This window comes from Scomber scombrus, chromosome 24, assembly GCF_963691925.1.
Source record: "Scomber scombrus chromosome 24, fScoSco1.1, whole genome shotgun sequence".
NCBI lineage: Eukaryota > Metazoa > Chordata > Actinopteri > Scombriformes > Scombridae > Scomber > Scomber scombrus.
In genome coordinates this window covers 7,070,253-7,095,715 of record NC_084993.1, presented here as the reverse complement: position 1 = coordinate 7,095,715, position 25,463 = coordinate 7,070,253, and the positions used below count along the sequence as shown (strand labels likewise).

Below are 25,463 nucleotides of genomic sequence, written 5' to 3'. Positions count from 1 at the left end.
TAAATATAAAGAAACTCTGCCTGGTTTATTAATATTTTGGTAATAACAGACTGTGCATGAGAAGTTCTCAAGATGTCACATGCATGAAAGTCCTTGCAGTGTGTTTGGTCAATAAAAGGTAAACAGATGGTGTAGACAACTAACACGACGTTTCCCCTAAACCCATATTGAGAAATCTCTGCTCTGATTGGCTGATTCCACCAAACAGACGCCCTCGCCGTAGCCAATCAGCGAGCGTTCTAAAAACTTTACCCACGTCCTCCCAGCGTGGCCCACGTGTTCCGTCACGAAAAGTGCTCGTTTCATCTCCGCTTGCTCACTCCACCGTGTTGTCCCCTGCCACGCCGGTACGTCGGAGTCCTTTGTGGTAGCAAACACATCTTTTTGGGCCACATTTAAGCCTTCAGGTGAGTGAAAACGAACGAGTAAGTGCGCCATAGTGAGGACGAATGTAACCTTTATGAATGAAAACACGTGTTTTAGGTGGTATGTTCTGCCTTAATTGTATGTAGCTCCGGAGCTGCTGATGTAACAATGTAACTGCGCAGTAGAGATGTGTGTTTGGCTCGGTGCACGTTTCCGCATATTTGCCGCATTTTATACATTAATTATGTAACTATATCGTTATATTCTCACCCTGATATTTCACATTTTTAAAGATATTTCTCATTAATTCAGTCAGGGCTGAGCCGAGTTGTATTTAATCCGCTAATACTATCACACAATAGCCTTCCTTGTAGCACGTTATGGCTACGAGAGACAAGTCATCGGTCATTCAGTGATGATGGTTTTAATTTGCGATTAATAGTGCAGTCTAAAATGAAGATGGTGAACAAGTCAATCACGATTTCCCAAAAAGGGAAGCTGACTAATTCAACTTCCGTTTTTTATATGACAATCAGTCTAGTCATGGCTAAGAAGACGCAATAATTTGCTCAGTTTCCTTGAAAATGACTTAAAAGATCATGAAATTGTCACACAATCTATCAATCAGTTGACTGTCTTACCTCCAGTGTCTCGTTACTCTAAGAGTCACATTTGGCTATCTAAGCTGAAAGGTCATCATAAATTGCACCATTTGGCTTCCCAACATGTGGTGTGCTTTCAGGTGTGGGCTTACATGTTTGCACTTTTACATTGTGTTTGTATGGCAAGCATTCCTGCTGTTCACATTTGTCCTATAATTTGTAATGGCTGAGTGCGTATCTATAGACTGCTCATCTTGTGCTGTTGACCAGCTGATAGTTTGTGTTTGTTGCTGGCACGGCAATAATCTGGCACTTAAAAAAAAGAAAGAAAAAGAAATCCTTATGCACAGCAATTATTGAACTTGGAGAGCACCCAACATACCACAAAGGATTAGAAATGCCACAGCTTAATCAGATAAGAGTGTGATCAGGTAAGAATATGTTGCCAGACAGATCAAGTGATCTTTTTTTCTTTTTGGCTGTATTTCTTCAGCCTGGGAGGTATTTGGGAAGTGGATTCTTAGTTTAAGTCCAGCGCATTAAACAAAAATTGAAAATTCTCCTCGTTAAATCCTCTTGAAAGTCTTAACTGCCATGCAGCCTGGGCTCGGTGCCGCATGTGGTCTCTCAGAGGATCATGTTCCCCCGTTGAACCCTGTCTCGGGCCAACACATACCATCGACTCTTTCCCACATTTGCCCGTTGTAACCACTGTAACTTTAATTAGCAGCATGACTAATGTTGGCTATAGACTGGTGGGTTTGTGGGTGTTAACAGGTAAGATCAGTATCTACACCTTTTCATCCTGAGTATAGATGGAAATCAGGTGGATTACCTCTTTGTAAACAGTGACACTCCTCTAACACTTAAAACTATACATGTATTCTTGTTTTCAGCTTGCACTGATTACTGACAATGTATCAGTGCGTCACTAACTCTAAAGCAGCAGATCTCTGGCAGTTCTCTCCCACGGAGAGCTGTTTGCTTAAGATGATGTTGTTGGCTCACTGAGTGAACATCATCTGAACTCACGGTGAAGTCAAAGAGGGGCCTCCGGTTTTAACAGCTGGCATCGTTGTGTGCACTGTGTGTTAGTGAAGGTTCAGCTGCTGCCCTTTCAGCTGGGTGAGGGAGAAACCGAATGGATGTCTTTTGTATTTTTAGAAGTTTAGGGGCTAAAGTAGTGAGAGAGATCTGATTGCTTTTAAAGATTGATCGTCGTCTCATGTAATGTTATATGCCAGACTTTATCTCCACTATTAAAAAAAAGTCTTTATAACTGATTAATAAAACATGATAGTATCCTATCATAGTAGTCTTTAATAATCAGTAACCACATTTAGAGCTCCTTAAGTGCACTTAGCATGTTCTACTGAACTCAAGTTTAAGATTATGTTTAACATTTAGTTGTGACTTTTACAGCATTTTACAGATGGTTGACTCATCAAAGGCTCTCATTAACCGCATTCACAAACACAGAGATTATCTGAGGTATAAAAGGGAGATCATGATAACAGTTGGATATATACAATAACATATCTACAATATATTATGCTCCTATTTTTAGTGGTTCACACTTCTTTCTCTGTAGTGAGTGGCTGATGCAATGTTAACCAAAGCTTGATCAGGCGATCGTCTCCTCCTCTCAGTTCACTTCTCTCTTGGAAGAAGTGATGAAACCAGAGTACGACTGATGTGTTTGCTCATCATTGGCTGTAACCGTACATTCAAAAATGAAGTTGTGTAGACGAGTATAGTGCAATAGCGCTGAACTCCTTACTAAGGATGATGAAGCTTTTTTTTTTCGCAGTGTTGATATGACTCAGCATTAAGAGTGGAGACTAGGAGTGGTTCAGTGTTTGTTTTTCACTTCACTGCCTCCTGTTTTAATGTTGCAATGTAGTTTTTCGACTTGTTTTTCTTTTTTCAAATCCAACAGTTTGATCTGTTTCATTGGACTTTCTATTAACAAAGTTTCATTTCCTGTTTGTGACACCTTTTATGTGTCTTTCTCTCACATGATTGCCATTATACTGCTGCTCTCTTCCCAGTTCCCCCTCTGCTTATCACATTTACTAACCAAAACGTGTCCGTATCAAAAACTGTCAACTATCAAAAGTTGGCACTGCTTGCTCGGTCAGGTTCATGGTCTCACTTACTGACTTTATAATTTGATAATTCCAGATTTAAATAATCATTTTCCTAATTGCAGCTCTTGTACAACTGCTTGTGCCAAGGCACATTTTTATATTCCTAAAGTCCTTTCTCACAGTCACAATGGTCAGAGTCACAGGATAAAAAGATTATAACATCTCATCTGTTTTTTCGTTATTTCTTTTTTCGGGTTAAGCCATGCCGTCAGTTCCCTCGTCGAAAGAGACTCCCGTCAAGGGCCCCGTCTGCCCCCACGCTGCCAAACTGCTCAACCACACCAATGGAGAAGCCAAACTCCGGGAGGGTTCGTTCCCACAGAACGGGGTTGACAAGCTGCCCGCAGTGGACGCCGAGGAGGCCAACGGAGCCCTTCAGCTGAACACACAGAATGCTGCTGCTGAGAGGAAATGGATCCGGCCCGACCTGCCCAGCCGCTGCAAATGGAGCCTGGGAGCCTCAAAAGCAGAGTCCCCTCATACACAAGTTCCAAGGTGAGTCGATTTTTCACTGCTTTTACATATGAAATTGTTGGATTTCAAAAATTGACCAAAAAACAGGAACTGAAATGTATTATTGGCCAGATATAGAAGTTTTTTTATTTTGTTTGTTTAAAGTAATGAAAACAGTTTCATCATACTGCTCAGGGGTGACACTTTACACACAAACGCCTGCTTTTAAAACTCCTCCAACTCGTGAAACGAGTGGAAAGAGGTGTAATTATCTCACTGAGACTGAAGTTGACATAATTATGTTTGCAGTGTACTTACACACAGACACGTGACTTGAATCTGTTTGTCTTTGCTCAAACACTTTCTTTTCTCTCTGCCGCTTTCTCCTCCCAGGGGGGTTAATCCAACCATTCTTCCAAACATCCTGCACAGGATTGGTGAGACTCCCATGGTGCGCATCAACAAGATCCCCAAAGCGTTTGGACTCCGTTGTGAAATATGTGAGTCACCCACCCAGCGCTCAAGCCGAGACACATTCTCAGATTAGGTGTGACGTTAAACAACACCAATGATACAAAAGTTCACACATCGCAGGTAGCAGCGTGTGCGACGGGCTACGTTTGTTAAATTAGTTTGAGTTTGACAAGATTACAATGGAACAAATGAAGGTGGTTCAGGGTCCTTTCCTTTCTGAATTGACTCTTATCAAAGTGGCTTTTAATGTAACCGTTTTTATATATAAATTTGTATCTGTCGTGTGTTTTAAGTGGCCAAGTGTGAGTACTTCAACGCTGGCGGCAGTGTCAAGGACAGGATCAGTCTACGGATGGTGGAGGATGCTGAGAGAGCCGGCCTCCTCAAGCCTGGAGACACCATTATAGAGCCCACCTCTGGAAACACTGGTAATTTAACACATGTTTGTGCTCATGAATGTGTCCGTTGCTATGGTGAAAGGTAATGGTATGTTAATTACTGTAAAGCAGCAGTGTTGTAAAACTTAATTGTGTGTGTGTCAACTTGTTTTTTAGGTATCGGATTGGCGCTGGCTGCAGCTGTGAAAGGCTACCGCTGCATCATCGTCATGCCTGAGAAAATGAGCATGGAGAAGGTGAGATCTTGAACGTGTCCATTACTCTTCCATGAAATTCACCAAAAACGATTAAGACATTCAAGTTTTTTTTTTAAACACATAGCTTTATAAAGCAAAGTAGCGCAGGTGACATGCATTTATTTCCTCTTATGATTGTTTTTGGTAACCCATTGCAATCTAGACTCTTTTTTAAAACCCTAAAATGAAAGAATGTTGAGTTTTTACTCTATTTCAACTTTTAGCAGTTGTGTCAAGCCTCTAAAATGCCACTGTTAATTTGTGTATTTTCATTTTTTGAGTTGTGTCTAAACCTTCCTGCCACCACACATCTACACTGTAACAGAAATGATCTAAAACTCTATAAGACAGCATTTATAAGCTATAGGAAACCATTATTGATTAATGCCAAGCTATTCAGTGTCACATCTAAATTGGACTAGCTTTGCCAATTTTTATTCAGGTCTATTAGGCTGTATTATGTAGTAAAATATAAATGTACAACTGGAATTTGGTTGGAGTTCATTAATAATATCATATTCACCCATTTTGTTTCTTTTTTCTATACAGGTGGATGTCTTGAGAGCTCTTGGAGCAGAGATCGTCCGTACACCCACCAGCGCTCGCTTCGATTCGCCAGAGTCTCATGTGGGCGTCGCCTGGCGCCTGAAGAACGAGATCCCCAACTCGCACATCCTGGACCAGTACCGTAACCCGAGCAATCCCCTGGCTCACTACGACACCACAGCCGAAGAGATCCTGGAGCAGTGCGACGGTACAAAGACGCCACGATGCTGTCATGATAATATGAAGAAGAATATAAAGAATCTTTATATTCTGAGCTTTGATTTTACCACCATGCTCTTCTGACATTCAGCAATGATCTCCTCAGTTCAAGAGTTTTTCATAATATCATGTATATTCTGTTGCTTCTGTTCAAATACATTACTCATTGTTTCGTGTACAATGAATCAGATGTACCTCTGGCTGATAACATTTCCTTTCTCCAACAGGTAAAGTGGACATGCTGGTGGCAGGAGCAGGCACAGGAGGAACCATCACAGGCATCGCCCGCAAACTAAAGGAAAGATGCCCCAACATCAAAGTAAGTTGTCTCTGTACTGAAGTCAAATAGGACAACCTAGTCACCTCTTTCTAAGGTCATAGATGCATTTCTGTGTGTTGAAACCGCTTCTGATTTCTATTATTTCTGATTCTGAGTATTTCCAAACCAAGCTACAGTTATTGCTTTCATTCTCATTTGAGCCATGACTAAAAAGCAGTGGAAGAAGAAAGCGGCAGATGTCAGCCGAGACACATGTTGTTAATAAATGTTATTTGCAGATTGTCGGTGTCGACCCAGAGGGCTCAATCCTCGCTGAGCCGGAGGAAATGAACAAGACTGATAAAACCCAGTATGAGGTGGAGGGCATCGGGTACGACTTCATCCCCACTGTGCTCGACAGATCAGTGAGTTCCTTCCTGTCTTTTTTCCTTCATATTCCCTTTTTTATTTGTTTCTGGGTGGCATGAACTTAATATTCTGTCTCTATATTTTTAGGTAGTTGATAGCTGGTACAAGTCCAACGACGAGGAGTCCTTCAACATGTCTCGTATGCTGATCAGAGATGAGGGTCTGCTGTGCGGTAAGTACTCATTCTTACTAACAACAAAAACTCAGAGAACTAGATTGTAATCATGATTATTTTTGTCATCTTATTGTGTTGGTTAAAGGCACCTAATGTTTTGGCCCTTTCTTTAACAGGAGGCAGCTCTGGGACGGCCATGGCTGCAGCAGTAAATGTCGCCAAAGAACTGAAGGAGGGTCAGCGCTGTGTCGTCATCCTGCCAGATTCCATCCGCAACTACATGTGAGAACCCACACACATCCACTAACCAGATGATTTTAAATAAAGGGGCTCAAAATACCTATTTTTGTGATATTCAATATTATAACTCTCAGAATCAAAGCAGCACCAAATGATTTCTTTGATAATTTCATATCCACACATTCAGCTACAACACAAAAACATGGGCATCCCATTGTTGTCCCCTTCTACAGCGAATAAAAATAATATTAATTAAATAATTTTCCCATTAAAGTGTGGACCAAATTGTGGTAATGGCTCAAAGCATCAAGCATAAAATTGCTGATTGTGAGCTAAAATCGTGCAAGATTTCGATCGGTTAGACCTTTATGATCCCATGTTTATTTGTAGAGAACAGATAAGTCTTGGCGGGGGCAAAGTGCCATGTTTGTCAGATTTCTCAAGTGACTAATACGGGCAATTTGTTAACTTTGTTTAGCTATGTGGCAAGTCAGTTTAATACGTCATCGTGAAAAATGACGCTGTTCAATCATATTGAGCTTCTCAGAAAATAAATAAATGGTGCAGTAATATTAATAAAAGCAGTATTACGGTGTTGTTTGAAACCATGTGTTGATATCAAGATAATCGCAGAGCACATGGTGCCAAGGTAAACACACCGACTTTAGCCTTAAGAGGTCCCTTAAGGTTAGCTGAACCTTCGAGTGATGCAAATATTTGATGTTTTCTATTCATTCGGGTAAATAAAAAAAAAATCTTGATCTTTCCCGCTGCAAGGTCCAAGTTCCTGAGTGACAAGTGGATGGTCCAGAAAGGCTTCCTGAGGGAGGAGGACCTCATGGTGAAAAAACCATGGTATGTGTGTGTTAATTTTCTCTCTTAATTAAAGTGTATCTCCATGCATGGTCATTTATGCCATAAATCCCTTCCTATGTCTCTCTGTCCATCAGGTGGTGGAACCTGAAGCTTCAAGGCTTGAACATGTCCGCCCCCCTCACCGTCCTGCCAACTGTCACCTGTCAGAAGACGATCAAAATCCTCAAAGAGAACGGCTTCGACCAGGCGCCCGTGGTGGATGAAGCTGGGTGAGTGTCCTGAAACAGAAAAATACTAGCTTAATGCCACACCAAAAAGTAGGTTGCATTGCAATACTACTTATATACCTGCTGTGCACTGTAAACTGTAAAAGTTTTAACCTCTACCCCTGTATGTGTGTGTGTGTGTGTGTAGGTTAATCCTGGGCATGGTGACCTTAGGGAATATGTTGGCCTCTATTCTGGCTGGGAAGATCAGGCTGTCAGACCCAGTCAGCAAAGTGCTCTACAAGCAGTTCAAACAGGTCAGATTAACATCTCTGTTCTCAGCTCCTGTACATAAGGAAATATGCAAATGTGTGAAAGTAATTCCTTTATTTTTAAAGGTTGAATTTGTTAAACTGACTCTGGATGGAGTTCTGGCTCACAGCTCTTTACCAGATGTTTTTTCTCCTTAAAGTCTCATTCAAATCAATAATGAAAATGAAAATCATTTAAATAACCTTTTCATCGTAACTTGTCATCCTCAGATCCGTCTGACTGATAACTTTGGAAAGTTGTCCCGCATCCTGGAAACCGATCACTTTGCCCTGGTGGTACACGAACAGATCCAATGTAAGTACGATGACTCAAATTCGAATATGAGTACACACACACACACCCACACCCCCACACCCCCACAGCCACAGCCATAAAAACACTTCCTTTTGTTCTTATGCTTTTTCAGCAGGCCTGGAAAACTGTCAAATGCTGGCGCCACCCAGTGGTAGTATAACAAAACTACACTATCTGCATTTTCCACGTGCATACTAAATATTAATTTTAAGCAATTTTTTAGACTGCACTGTTGATGGGCATAATTCTTCCGCAGTGCACAAAACAAATGAAATGGTTTCTCAGATCTGGGAAAAATGTTTATAGTGGATTGTAATGAAGCATATCTAGAGAGATCTTGGAAAACAAAATTGGATTATTAGGCTCTTTTTAATGAATGGAAGTGAGACGCCAGTCACGACGTTTAATTGGCTGTGACATAATTCTGCTATAAAAAAAAATTAAATCTAAATAATTCTGAATGTTCAGATTAGTATGAAAATTGATTATGGTGCCTTGTGGGATTAAGACCAGGAAAAAACAAATAGTCAGCAAAAAATCAGCTTTAACCAAAGCAGCTCAGTCTGTGTGTCAGTGTGCATGTGCAGGGTCACGGTCTCTCTCAAGGACACAATATTGACTGGTGCTCAACACGCTCCTGACACACCCACATTTTTAAGATAACAGTGGTCTAGTTCAGTGGATTGACTTGCCACTGATCATCCCTCTTTGATATGAGTGTCAAAGTCCAGCTGCACAGGAGGTGTCCCAAAGGGAAATGGATTTTGGACAAAAGTAGAGTCTGGAACAGGGGAGTGTTTGGCAAAACAACAAGGACATAAGCTACTTATTTGTGTGTTTTCTCTAGTGTCATGCAAACACTCAAAGGTTGTGTTTACACAAAGGGGAAAACAGAATTTACATTATATAATTAACATCCCAGCTGTGACAGACTTTCTTTTTTTTGGCATGTTAAATCAGCAAACTCAGCAACCTGACTTCTTCTATGCTGCAGGTTTACTGAGTAATAGTGTCTCAGGTTTTTGTCTTCTTCAGCAGCTGTATTTGAATTACTCCTGATAAATACCAGAGGAGGAATATCAGATCTTAGTCTGACACAAAGTGACCTTTAAAATTTTATGGAATTGCATTTATACACATCTTTTGTATCCATCAATTTGATTTTGCCCATGCTGGACATAAACAATACATAAATGTAAACCATCAATCAGATGCTGGCAAAATGTTGCTTTAACAGTCGTAAATAAGCTCCATATATGGATGTTTTATTTGTTATCTGCTACACATCAGCTGATGCTCAAGTGTAATTTATCCGATTACTGGTTTGGTTTGACCGCCATCATATAAGAAACTGTGACCAGCTATCCCAGCATGTGACAGGTCACGTGCCTTTTTGATTTATTTTAATCACAGTTCATGAGGTGAAAAAAGGATGGTTTCAAAGCACAGTTAAAATAAATAACTCTAAAAGTTGAAGCAGCACTAATCAATATTTTATGTCAACAATTGATCAGTGGGCTATGCATAATGTAAAAAAAGAGGTTGCTCATAGTGATGAACTTATACAGTAAAGATGCAACTAACATCAATGTTTATTACTGATTAATTGTTTGGTCTGTAAAATATCAGAACATGTTGAAAAATAATCTCCTAAAGCTCAAGATGCAACCTAAAATGTCTGGAAATGTCTTTGATTACTTGCATCAATCTTGTTTTTTTTTCTTCTATTGCTCCACCAGACCTAACAGACGGCTCTCCCAGTCTGAAGCAGATGGTCTTCGGGGTGGTCACAGCTGTCGACCTGCTCAACTTCGTCACAGGCGTGGAGAGGAGAGAGCGCTCCCTTTCAGAGTCCACCGATGAGCTGTGCTAAAACACAGTTATACACCTGACACTTTTTACACTAACAAAACAAACACAATGGCAAGTTAAGCAAAAGTATATTAAAGATGGCAAAAAATAATCTTGCGAAGTTCTGGTTTAGGTTAGCTCTTTTTTCCCACTTAAAAAAATGTATAAATACATTTTTTTTTTATGTTTAAACCTGAGTCTTAAGGTACAATCAAGTGATGGAGCTTGTTAAGCCAGCCAGTCAAGTTGTGATATTGTTTTAAGCAGTTGATTATTACTTAATATATCTGCTTGTAGTGCACAAAGCAAATCTTTTTTAAGTTTGTAACTCCTAGAAAGTGTTTGTTTTATATTATCTTAAATATTGAGGCCTTTGTTTTGCTTTTTTTATTTGTCTGATAACTTCATGATTGTTCCGCTGTGGCCTCGTGTGTCAGTAATTAGAAATAAGACATAATTTAGTCTCAATCATCTTGTTAATCAAGAATAAACAGGTGGATGTTTGCTGTATATAAGTAAGTGCTGCTTTTTCATCTCTGTGTGTCTTTATGTATGCACACAAAGAGAAATACATGTGGAGTATAATATTTTTTCTTTCATGCCATCATGTGGCGTTCTCTCCCTCTGCTGTTTCAGTGCCAGAGTTTGACTGTAAAATGTCCTTCACTATTTAATCGTAGCTGTGTCTGGAAGAAACGTTTTGTATTGCATAATTTTTCTTTAATTAATGTATGATTATAATAAAGTTTAAAGAAATCCTGCAGCTGTCTGCCCATTATTATAAACCAACTGATGCAATGACATCAAGGAATCTTTACCCTCTGCTGAAGGTTGACAGGATCATGAGTCACTATTTTTTGTAAATGTTTGCACTTAAAATTTCCAGAATACTGTTTTATGTGAAAAACAATGGAAAATATAAAAAACAAAAAGCGTCTTTAGCTTGAATGTGATTTTTATGATAGTTACGCTTTATAAACAACATGTCAACATAAACTGAATCTTTAATCTTAGCCTTGTTTAGAAAGTTTATTCACTTTCAATTGCACTTTGGACTTCAATGGCCAATGTTCACATTGCTTTATTGTAAATGAATGAGTGAGTTAATTAACGAAACCCTTTATTCCCTATAGGGAACATTACACTCTAGGAACATAAACAAACACACATTAACAAGGCTGAGTGTTAACCAGGGTTCAGCAGTTAGGTTCAACCATGGCTCTGATTTGTCATGGTTCCACATGGTTTCATTTCATTAAATGTTCAAATGATCAAATATTTCACCAAACACAGAGATTAGAGAAAAAGTCCTAAAGCTGAAAACAGAGTTGTATATCAGAACTAACCCTTTTTCTTCTTTCCTCTACCAGTAATCATCTCACATTCCTCAGGTGTATTTAGTGGCCCCTTGGGAGACCATCCCTTACATTGTGAACCACTGGACTAAATCAACTAACTGTATTTAAGGTAGTTAAAACTAGCTCCACCTCCAGCAGCTACAACAGTAACATGGTGTTTACACACTGATGCTTCATTATTAATCTAATGATGTCATGTATCATAATATATCCGTCAGAGTGACCAAACCACTACTTTTACTACAATACTGTAAGTACATTTGCTGCTGAATTAAGTAGGACTGTTCATGCAAGATTTGAGTTATAATGGAGTATTTTACATGGTTGCATTGATATTTTTACTCAGGTAAAACGTCTGAATACTTTTTGCATCATTGTCAGCAGTGCAATCACTCTAATAATTTGCCATGTTTGTACTATGAGCTTGATAAGTAAGAGTCATTAACAACGCGCTGTGTTTGTGTCTGCCATGTGGTTTGTGGCGCATGTTATACTCTCCTGCTAACGCCGTGCGGGCGGAGCTTACAAACGAGAGCGGTGAAACTTAGAATCCGCCCCAGGAGTAGCTTCCGTCGGTGCGCGCTCACAAAGCAAAGGAGCGACTCCCTTCACGTCGTCCAATCAGCGCTGTCAACGCGAGCCGTTGACCGTGGCGATGTGTGGTGTTGTGTGGTAGCTGCTACGAGCACGGCTAGACAAGCAGTATGGCGGAGGAGGGCAGTGTGTACGAGTTAGAGGGGCTGGAAAAACAACTACAGAGTTTGTTAAGCCGCTACTCAAGTGAAGGACTGCGGGCCGACAGCAAACCTTTTTGCTTGGACTACTGCAAGGTAAGGAGCCGTGTCTTGACGTCGGTGACAGGCTTGTTGTGTCGAAGATAAGAGCCGACTCCCCTCCCCCAGAACACGGCTAACGTTAGCAGCTATTAGCGCCTACTTAGAACGAGCTGTTGTCGCTTTAAACACTTGATATAGCGCTTTAACACCCCCCCTTTTTTATATACAATTAAAACTTGTGCTGAAATTCATGTGACGCTTTCGACACGGTTGAGTCCTATTTTAACAATGATTGCTTCACTGTGCACAGCTAGGATGCTAACTAAGCTAACATACCCCAGCTAGTAGCACAATATTTGCCCCGCAACTTTAGCATCGTTAGTCGGCGAGTGTTTATCAAATCAGCCGTTGGACAACTTTTTTTGCAGTGACACAGCACCTTTTGGTTAACGCTGAACCAGATAGGAATGTGTTAGTTAGCGTCAATCTCTTAGTTTAAGGTTACAATGTGATGTGTAGCTAACATTACCAAACATTTGCCAAACAGCCCTCTACGTAATTTAGAAATCTGGCTTAATGATCTGTTTTAGGAAATGTGGCTTAGCTGTAGGTGTGCACTGCAGTAGTAGATAACAGCATGTATTGCATCATAAGACGTGCATATATATATACCCTGAAGTTTTCCTTATTGTCATGACCGTAGGGGTATAAAACCAGTCATAAAATCATCATGGAGAAGTGCATTTAAATGTCAGCTGTCTTGAGATTGTTTGCTAATCCTTTAGAGTCACTAAATAGACTTTAAATAAGGTTTCAACTTAATTAGTAACAATGGGGAAATTGTCTAAAATAAATTGCAGGGTTTAACTCACATAGCTGCAACAAAAATCTCCCATCTCTTGTATTGTTACTAGTTGACAATATCAGAATATTAATTTTAATTTAGCTGTTTCTCATTCAAACTTTAAAGTCAAGGAGTAGCCCCAGTGTCAAACCAGTTTTGACACTCATTAATATAAATTTATGAAGCACAATGAGTGTGTCAGATCAGCATTTTCAGTCAACCTAAGTTTGTAATGTTGTGTAACTTGTCGCAGTTTGATTTCGTAGGATAATGGTTGCACAGACGGGACAAAAGGCCTCAAAACAACATTGTTGACAGTTGACATTCTCTGGATTCAGCTAGTGAGGTTTCTGGATCTCCACCATTAGAGGGCAATATACGCACATAGTGTTGGGGTAGTAGGGGTGGGAGAGGGGTACATCAGGCCCAGTCTGAGTGTTGTGTAAAGGAGCACTGAATGCAACACAGACAACTTCAGTAGTGTGTCATTGTATATTGTAGTCAAACAGCATTCAAGGGGGAAAAGACGGATATAACTGTCCAGGCAAGACGACTGTGCCAAGTCTTCATGTACTGTATAATGAATAGTTTAATTTAGAGCTTCAACAATTAGTTGCCAACTATTAAATGAATCCCAAACTATTTTGATAATCTATTAATTGTTTTGAGTCCAGCTTGAACTATTCTGGTTTCTTTGACAAAATAAGACATTTAATGACGCCAGCTTGGGCTTTTTCACCATTTTCGGATATTTTTTGGACTAAACAATTAATCGATTAATCAACAAAATAGTGGAAAAATTATTGATAATGAAAATAATTGTTGCCGCCTTAGTACTAAACAGTAAGTTAGGTAGCAGTCTGTTTTATCTTGGTTTTTAATTTCATGTACATTCAAGAAAAAATACAAAGCTGCACATGTGTTTAACGCTGCATAAATCCCACAAGTTTGTTCCTTGTACTTTTTGTACCCATACTCATAGTCTCAGTCAAAACATTATTGCCACAGACATAAACACGCTTAACGATACAAGCTACTATTGTCCTTGCGTTGCCATTATTGACTAATCTTTGTTTTAATTCTTGTCCGTGCAGCTGGTGGAGGAGTACGCCTCTCGCTGGCAGGTGCCGCTGCCTCAGCTCAGGATCCTTGAGGTGGCTCTTTGCTGCTTCGCTCGAGCCTCCACTTTCTTCTCATCAAACTGTGATCATGTGCTCCACACACTCAGTAGTCTGGCCTTGTAAGTACACACACCTCCCTAATCCTATCACACACCACATAAGTGATGGCCACATATTTAAATGCTGTTTTAAATCTAAATTTGAATTAATTTCATCGTGCTAAATGGTATTCCACTTAGCAGGGCTGTTGTCGTCGCCGCTCCCATTCAGTTCAGAGGCAACACATGATTTACAGTCCTTTTCAATTCTTGTTATATAAACCTGGAGCAGCAGACAGGACGGTGTGATTTAGTGACCACAATACACGTCTGGAAACCAGCAGCAGAAATTGTGGTCGGCGAGGAATAAAGTTTGACTGACTGAGCTGTGACCTCAAGCTTTCATTTCTCATCTCTTGCCACCATTCTTGAATCTTAACACTTTTAATGTCCAGAGTGGAGTCTGAGCAAAGTTAATGTTTTTTTTAGGTAACATTATCCCATGAAAAAAACAGCACTGAGCGGCGGCACAGACCATCGACAGCTGCCACAATCACCATACTTGGTTTTCTTGCCAGTCCAGTGACAGTAGTGTTAGAGTGGTCCAGTTTTACTATTTTTAACACACAATTTGATCTCCATAATTGTGACCTTAATCTGCAAATTAAGCCTTGGCCATTTGTGGGGATTTATTACTCATGCTTGCTGAAACTAATTGACCAATACATCTGTTGTAACCACAAGCTAGTTGTTGGGAGGGCTGTGTTGACAGGAGCTTTTCTGAAGTTTCTTGTTTGAATTGCAGCACATGAACAACTGGACATTCATCCAAATGTTTTGTTTTTTTCCTCTTACACAAATGCTGGTGAAATGCTCCTGAGACCCTGTCTCGTTTACATTTCTTGAAGGCAGAAAGTTGACCGGATGTTTGTCTTGAACTGTTATGTCAGAAAAATCATTTGTCAGTTTTAACAAACTGAGAGGAAAAATTACTATCTAATCCGTAGCATTTGATAAATGACAAGATAAGATTTAATCGAATCAATCAAACTTTAGATTTTTTTATGTTTGTCGGCCACCTCTGTAGTAGTCTGGTTTATTTTCGTCCAGCTGAAAGTGGATTTTGCCCACACAAGCGCATTTGTTGACCCCACTCCATCCATAAACCCTCAATCCTCCATCCCGTCTCCCACAGGGTTCCCCACAGCTTCTCAATTAACTGCATTCCTCTACCTCTTTGTCACGGTGTCTTTTATATATACACACACAGTGAATTATTGTGGATACCTAGATTGGGCCCATCTGATTGAAGTTAAGTGTGTTTACTCAGTTTTAAAATTTCGTATTTGTTGATGAAAGCTAAACAAATTTGTCTCCTCACAGGAGTGTTTTTGAGTTGCTGCTGTTTTTTGACCAGAAAGACTTCCACCAAGAGCCACTGAAACACTTCACTGTTACATTCCAGGTGAGAAATATATATAGACATTTTTGTGTAGTTGTTTGTGAATCATACATTTAAAAAAACAAAAAACAAACATAAATTACAGTATTAATGTATTTTTTCCATATTCTGTGCTCTACATCTAAACCATTCAGAACATTTTGTGTAACATTGGGTGATGGTGCCAGATAAGTAACATAGTGTTATTGTCCCTGGGCTGTTTTTAGGAATGTCATTCGGCCCTTGCGAAGCATCAGAATGTTCACTTACTTCAGGTGGAGCGTTTGGTTCGGGGCGGTGGGGCTTGGGCCAGTACAGCCTTACAGGCAATCCTCAGTGATTCCAGTTTACCTCAGAATGAAGGTAGGTAACACTTGTCGTAATTATAATTATATTAGGGCTGCTCGATTATGGAAAAAACCATAATCACGATTATTTGAGTCAAAATTTAAATCATGATTATTAAAACTACTATTTCTGAATGACAAGAAATGCTTAATTAATTTTCTCTCCAAGCAGCAGCCTTTTATCTGCCGCTTAACGCAACACACAGCAGAAAATGTGCAGGGATATAAGTGCTGAGCGAGTTAAGATGACGATAGTTCACACAGCACATCCTGGTTTTTAATAATTAGTCAGTAAACTCAGCATTGTCTGACGCAGGCTTGAAACTGTGCACTTTTATTTACAGTTAAAACATTTCGCTGTGTGTTTCAGCTTCTGTCAAACTAACAGAGCTGCGGTGGCTTCCGATCTAAGCTTTCAAAATGAAACCTTTGTTATTGTGCGCTTCTCATTATTATTAACAAACAAAATTGGGGCTTGTAATATTACGGGAGATTCCCGGGAGAAAAGACCAAACGGGAGGGCAGCGGGAGATGGGTCTAAAATACAGGAGAAACCCGGGAAAAATGGGAGTGTTGGCAGCTATGGTGTACAGTGCACGCTGGGGGGGAGGAACGGAAATACGCATGTGCGGCTTTTTGCAGACTGTTTCTATACAGCGTTGCACAACAGAAAATGACAAATCGTTTCCCTCCGATTTTATTAGTTTTGAGATCGTCTGGCCCCAAAATCGTAATCACAATCAAATTTCGATTAATTGAGCAGCCTTAAATTATATGCATCTGAATCTGTTGATCTCACTAATCCTGTTTATTTGCCGTGGTTAAATGTCAAGATGTACAAGATAAGATGTTGTTTTATTTTTGTCTCATATTGAGGCATTAACCCAAAAGTTTAATTCCAGTGTGTATCTGAATTGGACTCCTGATTTTCCATTCCCATTATTAATTATTTATATATCCAGAGTTTATCTGAATGTCTTTCTGTGTTGTTGTTCCTTGCAATTCTTGCTAGCTAGTTTTTGCAGCATCAACAGTATTCAGTTTCAACCATGTCTATCTGCTTTTTGGTTTTTGGCTTTTCCCTCAGTGGATGAGTGCATCAGCTCGGAGCTGGCGGTGTTTTTCGAGCTTCGGGTGCGCTACCTTTTATCCTGTGAGCGGCTCAGTGAGGCTTTGGCCCTGGCTAAGTGTTGTGCTCGACATCCCACAGCAGGGCAACACTTGTTCTTCCTCCAGGTCTACCTCACATGGCTTCACAAAACGTCACAGCACGATCGTCTACATAAAGAGGTGGGTGGAGTAATAGCATGAGAACTTTGTCTTCTCTGTTTTGCACCAGTTGTTTTTGCTCGGCTGCCATACACCTGTATCAGGATTGTATAAAAGAAATACCCTTTAGCCCTTAACTGATGCCTTGTCGTTCAGGTGGCTGACTTCAGTGGCAAAGATGCAGTGCACATCATCTGTAATTTGGAGCGTGAGGAAAAGGACGAGTTGCTACTTGCCCTCAGCAGAGCCTTCCTCTCCCAGCAGCTTCGCAGGGGAAACATGTACTATTTGTGGTAGGTAAACTTAAATTTGATGCTTAAGTAAAGAGAAGTTGGTTTATAATACCATCGGGCCTTTTTAAAAGTTCTCACTGAATGAAAAACCATTCAAGTAAACACTAAGAGTCATTTCCTGTGTCCCCTACAGTGATCTCGTTTTCGTATGGAGCAAACTCCACAGTCGGTTGAAATCATCCAAACAATCTCTGCTTGAGGAGACTCGTCAGCTGATGCTGTCTGCCACCAATGTTAACTCAATCTTCCCATTTATCAGAGTGATTCTGCAAGAGGTGAGAAATCATAAAAAAAGTCATACGTTTTTAATGATGTTACATTTTCTAAACGTATTTAGATATTTAACAAGTCATTTGTTTCTATCTTACTAGCTGGGTGATGATGGTATTCAGTTTTGCGTGGAGCTTTGTGCTAATGCCCTGGAGTCTTGCCTTTCCTGTGATGTCGTCACCAAGTCCCTAATCTACAAAACCATTGCTGGCCTGCTGCCCAATGATCTGGAGGTTTGCCGGGCATGTGCTCTTCTTGTCTTCTTCCTGGAACGCTCTGTTGACACCTACAAGATGGTGTACCTGCTCTACATGCAACCTGACCAGGACTACAACGTAGAGCACAGCCCCATGAGAAATCACATCCGCTTCGAAACCCTGCAGGTACAGCACCTTTTTTTATAACAGAGAGAAAGTAGTAGTAGTTACGTACAGAGGTTCACAATGTGCATTATATAATAAATGGTGGACAAACTGTGTAATATAATATCCAGTGATGACTTCATGAATTATTTTTTTTCTATTCTCAGGTGTTGAAGAAGGGCCTGCCTTTTGACCCAGAGTTTTGGAACCTCATTGCTTTGCGGACCAACTGTTTGAAGCTGATGAGCGGGAAAGTGGTTGATGCTGCCCTCGAGGAAATCATGGATGAAAAATGGATCTCTAAGTATTGCACCAAAGAGGCCGCTTCCCGATCACGTACATCATGTCATAAAGGAAGTAAAGGGGCAGCGGCAAAGAAACGCCACCATAAAGAGGACAGACATCCTAAAGAGGATATAACTGACATGGAATCCAAAAGACTAAAATTGGCTCACGGCAAAACAAGGCTAAATGTTGACCATGCTCTAAAGAAGAAGGGCAACCAAGGGTCACGACATATGAAGGAAGCCTCATCTGAACCTTTGAGGCGTTCATTTTGGCAGCTAGACAGAATACAGGACAATGTAGTGGTAGCATATGGAGAGCAAAGACGCACTACACGACTATCTGAAAAGAATCCGCCAAAACGGAGGATTCGAAAACCCAAGTGGCTTCTGGAAGACTCAGGCACTCATGAAGAGAACAGTGTTCCTTCGAAGTTTAAAAAGCACGGGTTGAAACATGGAAAGCACCATCGATCGTCTGTCGTAAAGGGCTCCGAATCTGGTCAGATCAAGAACAACTCAAAACACAAAGTGGCAGTAAACTCCCATTTAAAGGCGAAGGAAAACAACACCAAGCTCCAGAAAGGGTTGGACTCTCATGAATCAGCCTGTACTCCACAAGTAATTCTCGAACTCTCCCTACCAGACAATGAACTGATGGGTACCTTTGCAGATGACGCTTGCAACAAACAGAGAGGGTTCCCTCAAATGCTTCTTTACAAACCCACAGTGAAGCTTCCTGCCACGTCACAGCCGGTCAAGGCCGTGCATCGCAAAGAGGTGATTCTTAGAGCGAGGGATGCAACCATGTTTGTACAACAGTTGCATTGTTATACTCGGAGGCAGAAAGGAAAAAGGAACGGTTCGAATATTCATGGATCAGTATCAACCATCACACGCTCGTCTGTGCAGGGAAGTCCTCCCAAAGATCCAACAAGAGAACTTTGTGAAAGTCCCGATGTTGAGATGAAAGGTGGAATCGCCTCACAGACACCCGAAGCATCTGAATCCTCAGTCTTAGAAAAAGTTCTTCAAAAGAAAACTTCAGCGAGAGAGCTCTTTGAAAAGTCTGCTGTGGAGATGAAAGTTGCTACTCCCTCACAGACATCCGATGCACAAAAAGTGACAGAAACTTCCATATTAGAAAAAGTTCCTCAAGCTCAAACCACAGAAAAGGTGTCACAGACTATATCTTCAGCAAGAGAGCTCTGTGAAGAATCAGCTGTTGAGATGAAAGTCACCATTGCTTCTCAAACCCCTGCAGCGGCTAAAGCGACACAATCCTCAGTTATAGATAAAGTTTCTAAAGCGCATAATATAAAAGATGTCTCAAAAACCACAGCCTCAGCCGAGGTTTCACAGACCTCAACTGCACACAACAATCGGATGGTAGTTACTGATGAAATCCCTCCAAACTCCAGCACGGCCATCGTTTCAAACACTGGAGCTCCAGGTGAACAAGCACAGAGTTCACTTTCAACGTGGTGTAAGGGTGCCACAAATGATGTAGCCCATGTTAAAGCAAACACTCCAGAGGTGGTACATAAAGACTCAGATGGACACTCTAAAGATGAACTCAAAAGGGACAGAGCAGATACGAGTGTTCAAAAAGGCACAATCTATGGAGAGAATATTGGGACTTTGTGTGAGTCTACTTGTGTATCTACAGAGCCGGACAGTTTACATGACATATCTGCTCTGACATTAGTAACAGAGATGGTCACTGAATTTCCACCTGGAGAACTTGCTCGAGACCTGGAGAATCACAAACAACCAGGTCCAGAGGACGGTGCCCCCAAGGAGTCAACATCAGTGCTTAAACCGAATGTTCCTCACAAAATACGGACTACCTCCAGCTGCTCTCTGCCACAACAGGGGGCCTCTGCAATCGCTGACATGCAAGGTAAAAAAGAGTACGAGGGAAGCGATGACAGTGACGCAGAAACAGTTGAATCAGAGGAATCCAAGTTGGAGTACAATTGCATCTTTTGTAACAAAGACTTCAAAGGTCACCGTGTGGTGGTTCATGCAATGTTTCATTACCGTAAAGATGAGTGCATGTTCTGTGGGACAATGTTCAAAGATGACCTCCTGGCCATGATGCACCTGTCTGATCACATAGAGAAGCTAAAAAAGATCAAAGCCCAAGAAAACTGCGTGTCTGAGACCAAAGATATCTCCACACCTAAGACCTCTTCCAAAGCCAAGAACACAAATGTGTCTTCTGGGCTTCGTAGTAGTGGGAGACAGAGGAAATGTACAGTCCGTCCTAATTCTCTGAGCAATCTAGAGTCAAGCCCATCTGAATCCAGAAAGTTAAGATCAAGAGACAAGCCAGCAGATGGTCAGGATTTACAAGAAAAGGAGAAAAACAAGCACCATGATAGCAAGACTCCTGTTCACAAGGTAAACGGACATGTTGGCAAAAAGAAACAGCTTGACAGAATGAAACAGAGCAACACAAACTCAAAAAACAAGCAGCCACTTAAACAGCGGGAGATTAAACAAGAGGGAACAAGTGATGGAGGGCTTAATCCTGGGTTAGTGGAAAACCATGATCTCAACGTGGACTCCTCTACTACATCAGTGCAGGTAAAGGAGGAGTTTGGCTGCTCCACTGAAGATACAGTGAAGGAGACAGAATCTCTGCAGGTCCTGAAAACGGCCACAAAACAAAACGGGCAGGTTGTTGAAGAGAAAAATGTGGACCCACAAGAGAAAGTTTGCTGTCCTGCGGATGGATGCACTTGGTTTACAGACCAGTCCAAAAATCGCGTTGCACTCCTTTACCACGCTTTGGACGATCACTACGGTGATGTCAAACCTTTGCAACTGTCATTTCAAATCTCAAACAGCAGATGCAGTATTTGCATGAGGGTGTTGTGGAGTTTTGAACATTTTCAGCACCATGTTGAAAGACACAAACTGGCTCCTCGGCATCCATGCCTTCATCAGGATTGCACTGTCAGATTCAAAACCGGAATGGAAATGAGACGCCATGCCAGGAGGCACAGTCCACTGCAGGCAGTGTGCTGCCTCCCTGGCTGTTCTCAATTATTTATTTGTCTCTGGGCACTGAACCTTCATGAAAGAGAGCATTATGCTTCCAAATCCACTAAACCAATCAAGAACACAAATGTGCAAACAAATGAAAAACATAATAACTCACTGGCGGAGCAGAAACACGATCACAAGCCAAAAGATTCTACTGCTGCCACTACTGTAAAAAAGACTTTGAGTGTCAAGACTGCTCGTAAATTAAGAGGACAAGCTGCTCATAATTCATCAACAGGAAAAAATGTTAGTGCTCCTCCTCTCTCCAATGTCAAATCATCTCTGTTGAAGCAAGAGACAAATGAGACCAAGGATTCCAATGTGTTGAAGAATCTCTCCAACAAGGACACCACCGCAGAATCAGACGTTCCTAACCTAAGATTGAGGCAACCGTTAAGAAAGAGGCAAGTGGCAAAGACAAATCTGTTGGCTCCCAAAACTCACAAAGTCTTATCTTTGTTAAAACACAAAAGCAAAATGAGGCACAAGTTCAAGAAACAGCAGGTCAAAGTAAACACAAAAGATCCTAAAAGAAGAGGGCGTCCTCCTAAGTCAAACAAAGCTGTACATGATGAAAACACTACTACTGATTGCAACAATGAAGCTATCAAAAAGAAAACTCAGCCTCCTGCAAGCCCCTCTGAAACAGCAGAGACTTCCACAGTTGGCAACAAGTTAAAGGTAGAAGAAGAAAAGAGCCAGCATGTTCAAGATGAAGTAAAAATCACGGAGACGTCAACCGATGAATCAAAATCCAAGAAATCAGTGAACAAGCATGTTAAACAAAATGTCTTGCATAATAAATCTGCACCTGCTGTTACAGCTAAGAGTTTAAATCAGTCAGTCACCAGCACGTCAGCAGAAAAAAAACAGAAGTTAACCGCTGACAAAGGGAAGAAATCGCATATTACGAAAAAACGCTGTGCTCCAGATGATAGTCACACAGCCTCTTTGGACTCCATTAAATCAAAGAAGCAAAAGGTCACAAACAGCAACAAAACAGCAAAGACTGTCAACAAAAAATGTTCTAAAAAAGAGCTGGGTGTCTCCACAGCCTCAAAAAACCTTGCCAAGTCAAAATCTGAGACCAAAGCAGCAGGCGCTGTAGAAAGTCTTGCTGATGAAGAGAGAAAAGCAGAGGCAGAAAACCCAAACTCAACACAAAATATCCCTGGTAACAGCTTCAATGAAATAACTTCACCACACACAACCTCAGGAGAGAAAAAGCAGAAGTTGTCAACGAAGGAAAATAAATCTCATGCTCCCAAAGAAAATAATACTCAAACTGCTTCCTCTGACTCAGGCAAGGCAAAAAAGAAGCACACAGTTATTATTAAAAAAGGGGACAAAAAAACTGCCAAGGAAAGACGGCCATGCAAAGACCAGAATAAAACATCTGCTTCCAAAAAGACTGCAAAATCTAAATCTGTGGTCCAACAGGCTGAGGCTAAAGCAGCAGCAGGAGAGAGCTGTCCCAACGTGGAAGGAGAAGCAAAGGAGGAAACCTCAGATGCAACTCTTGACAGCCCCGGTTCCTCCTGCGTATCTGCTGTTACTGCCAACATAGAAAATGAAACAACTCCCCCACAAACCTCCCCTGAAGAGAACAAACAGAAAGAAACCACAAAGAAATCTCAAGACGTGAAAAAATCTGAACACAAGAAAGCAAAGGTGCTAAAGAAAGAAGGCGACACAAAGAAAAAATGTCCACGTAAAGATGAAAGTACTCCGCCAGCCCCGAAAAAAACAAAACCAAAAACCCAACCTAAGGTCAAAACAGAGGAACGAGCAGAAAGCGAAGATGATAAATCTACCGTGTGTATTGACACTCTCGCGGAGTACGGAAAGAAGCCGTACATGCGCCTCCCACCGACAGCGTACCTTGACGAGAAGTTCATCACCATGCCAAAACGGAGGAAGGGGATGCTGTCTTTCCAGTCGTCTCAGAAATGTCCCCCCCCTGAGCAAGCTAACGTCACGGCAGCTCAGCAGAGACAACGATGTGCCAACTGTTTTGCCACTTTCAACAGCGCAGAGGAGCTGCAGAGTCACCTCCAGCTGCAGAGTTGCTCAAACCTCTTTGGGTTTGACTCTGATGACGAGGGTGAGTTTGCAGTTTTGACTTTCTTTGGCCTGATTTTTGATTATGGAAAGTTAATTGGAATATAGAGGAAAATATCATTATTTTCTCCTTACTGTTTTCTTCTTTTTGTTTTTCAGGCAACAGTTGAATTAGTCTACTTAATTCAAAAGTGACTTGACATTTTGGATGCATAATGGCGTGGCCTGTGGACCTGCATGGAGCTCCTGGATGGATCATACCTCAGCAGATCTCTTGGGGACTTTCTCATTATTTTAGGCAAAGACTTGTGAATTTTGAGTTGCCGGAAGATGAGAACTGAAAGGGTTACCCGACTTTGGCTGCAGCATGTGCAAGGCCCGGGAGCAGAACACATAAAAATAGCCAATCAATAAAAGACTACTGAACAGAATCCCAGTTGGACTTTTTAGCAGAACAGCTAGTACTGAAGTGCCTGCTCTGGAACCAGTTTCCAGCTGCTTCACCTGGTAATGGAGATTAAACATTGTGGCTTAAAGACTGGACTCTTGAAAGCTGTGAAAGAAACTGACGAAGACAAGGCTGCTCCTGCTATCACTAGAATACATATTTTTCATATCAGTAAGCCATAAAATGACATTGTTTGCTTTTTGCACTCTTCTCATAAGATTTTGTTTCTGCTTAAACTCTCAAAGTGAAGAAGTATCTTAAGTTCCTGCTATTTTAGACTGAGTCTAAACTTTGAAAAACTATAAGACTGCTGTATCAGTCTTCTTTGGAAAGATTTTAGGAATACTTGTTTAAAAACTAATTGTGTTTCTTAAACAAAATTCCCTATATGATTAGGTCTTTACTGCTTGTCCTCACCACAAGTAACCAATAGGGGTCAGCATGCGCTAAGCCTCTTCATCATGTTAATTTTTTTTTTTTCTTGCTAAACACAACATGCTATTGTTTGCTCTTTTTTTGTGCAGCAGAAAGATTTCTACATTTGGAGCTGCTCCACTGCATTCATCACTGTTTATCTTCCAGTCACATCCAATCAAGCTTTATTTCCTTTAGCAATAACAACTAGCAACCACAGCTGGCACCAGTGTCCACACAATACACTGCAGGATGCTGTCACTGAACCAGCTGACACTCTGGCTGTCTTAATTTTCTCATTTTTATCTTAACAAAACTGTCCAAAAGCATAAAATCATGATTTCTCTTTTTAGTGTGAATGTTGTCTTTTTAGGATTCCTTCAAACAGACAAACGTGGCAGTCATAAACTACCACAGTTTTAAGTGTTACTGGGAGGCCACACCTGTCTTTCATGAGCAGCAGCAGGTTATATTTATTTATGTTTTATTTTCTATCTTTTGTAAATATTTGAAGAGTTTCAATGGCTTATTATATAAGGGGGTGTTGGAGCTGGGTTTATATTTTGTTCTTGAAGAAAAAAATAAAACTTATTTGAAAATGGCAACAATTCTTACTTGTAATGACATGTAATGCAGATGAGGAGTGAGATTTCATTAGTGCAGTGAGCAGATCCAAAGAAATAAAGTATAAACATAAAATGCTTTAGTGCACTGGCTGCTGGTAACACAGCAGTGTTGGGCAGTGAGCTGCAGAGCAAGAGAAAATGTTCAGATTATGTTTCGCATTAAGAAAAAAAAAAAGCTTTGAATTAGACTCATCATTCACAAGATGAATCCTCACCTTTGCCAATGAACTTCTGGCATGTGTTATCTCACCAATATTAAAGTTTGCAATCCAACATGTGAAACTACTTAAAAGATGAAACAGGGCGGGAAGCAGATTGCCAAGTGCTTAACCCAGCGATAAAAGGGTCACACCAGTCGATGGGAAAATGTTTTGAGCCAGTATACAAATAATCTTAAAAAGGGTCCACTTTTTAAGAGGTCCATTTTATTTAAAAAAAAATTAGTTGTCAGTCCCTGCAACCTTCTCAAA

At 40.8% G+C, this 25,463-nt stretch overlaps 2 protein-coding genes across 4 annotated transcripts; both read left to right on the top strand.

Annotated features, from left to right (window-relative positions):
- Positions 1-3,278: 3,278 nt before the first annotated feature.
- Positions 3,279-10,750, top strand: cbsa (cystathionine beta-synthase a). 3 transcript variants are annotated; one of them, XM_062445506.1, is made up of 15 exons: positions 3,279-3,613; positions 3,965-4,071; positions 4,339-4,473; positions 4,600-4,679; positions 5,229-5,433; positions 5,672-5,763; positions 6,003-6,128; positions 6,220-6,304; positions 6,424-6,529; positions 7,265-7,342; positions 7,438-7,572; positions 7,718-7,826; positions 8,052-8,136; positions 8,252-8,287; positions 9,876-10,750. In XM_062445506.1, the coding sequence occupies exons 1-15, from the start codon at positions 3,321-3,323 to the stop codon at positions 10,007-10,009; spliced, it is 1,806 nt and encodes a 601-aa protein (XP_062301490.1). In that variant the 5' UTR covers positions 3,279-3,320; the 3' UTR covers positions 10,010-10,750. The 3 variants fall into 3 exon arrangements, with proteins under 3 accessions (XP_062301490.1, XP_062301491.1, XP_062301489.1); XM_062445505.1 differs by having other exon boundaries at positions 3,321-3,613; positions 8,249-8,287; XM_062445507.1 differs by lacking the exon at positions 8,252-8,287.
- Positions 10,751-12,037: 1,287 nt separating this feature from the next.
- LOC133976405 (uncharacterized) lies at positions 12,038-24,991 on the top strand. Its single transcript, XM_062414611.1, has 10 exons — positions 12,038-12,175; positions 14,060-14,205; positions 15,508-15,589; positions 15,793-15,928; positions 17,000-17,202; positions 17,338-17,474; positions 17,608-17,749; positions 17,846-18,127; positions 18,274-23,548; positions 23,665-24,991. Exons 1-10 carry the CDS (start codon positions 12,050-12,052, stop codon positions 23,673-23,675), a joined length of 6,540 nt encoding a protein of 2,179 aa, XP_062270595.1. The 5' UTR covers positions 12,038-12,049; the 3' UTR covers positions 23,676-24,991.
- Positions 24,992-25,463: the final 472 nt, after the last annotated feature.

Bases quoted from the DNA above. Each gene is read 5' to 3' on its own strand.
- LOC133976405 (XM_062414611.1), top strand. From the start codon at position 12,050: ATGGCGGAGGAGGGCAGTGTGTACGAGTTAGAGGGGCTGGAAAAACAA. The intron at 17,203-17,337 runs GTGGGTGGAGTA...CTTGTCGTTCAG, and splicing joins ACGATCGTCTACATAAAGAG to GTGGCTGACTTCAGTGGCAA. The intron at 17,750-17,845 runs GTGAGAAATCAT...CTATCTTACTAG, and splicing joins TCAGAGTGATTCTGCAAGAG to CTGGGTGATGATGGTATTCA.
- cbsa (XM_062445505.1), top strand. From the start codon at position 3,321: ATGCCGTCAGTTCCCTCGTCGAAAGAGACTCCCGTCAAGGGCCCCGTC. The intron at 4,072-4,338 runs GTGAGTCACCCA...GTGTGTTTTAAG, and splicing joins TGGACTCCGTTGTGAAATAT to TGGCCAAGTGTGAGTACTTC. The intron at 4,680-5,228 runs GTGAGATCTTGA...TTTTCTATACAG, and splicing joins AGAAAATGAGCATGGAGAAG to GTGGATGTCTTGAGAGCTCT.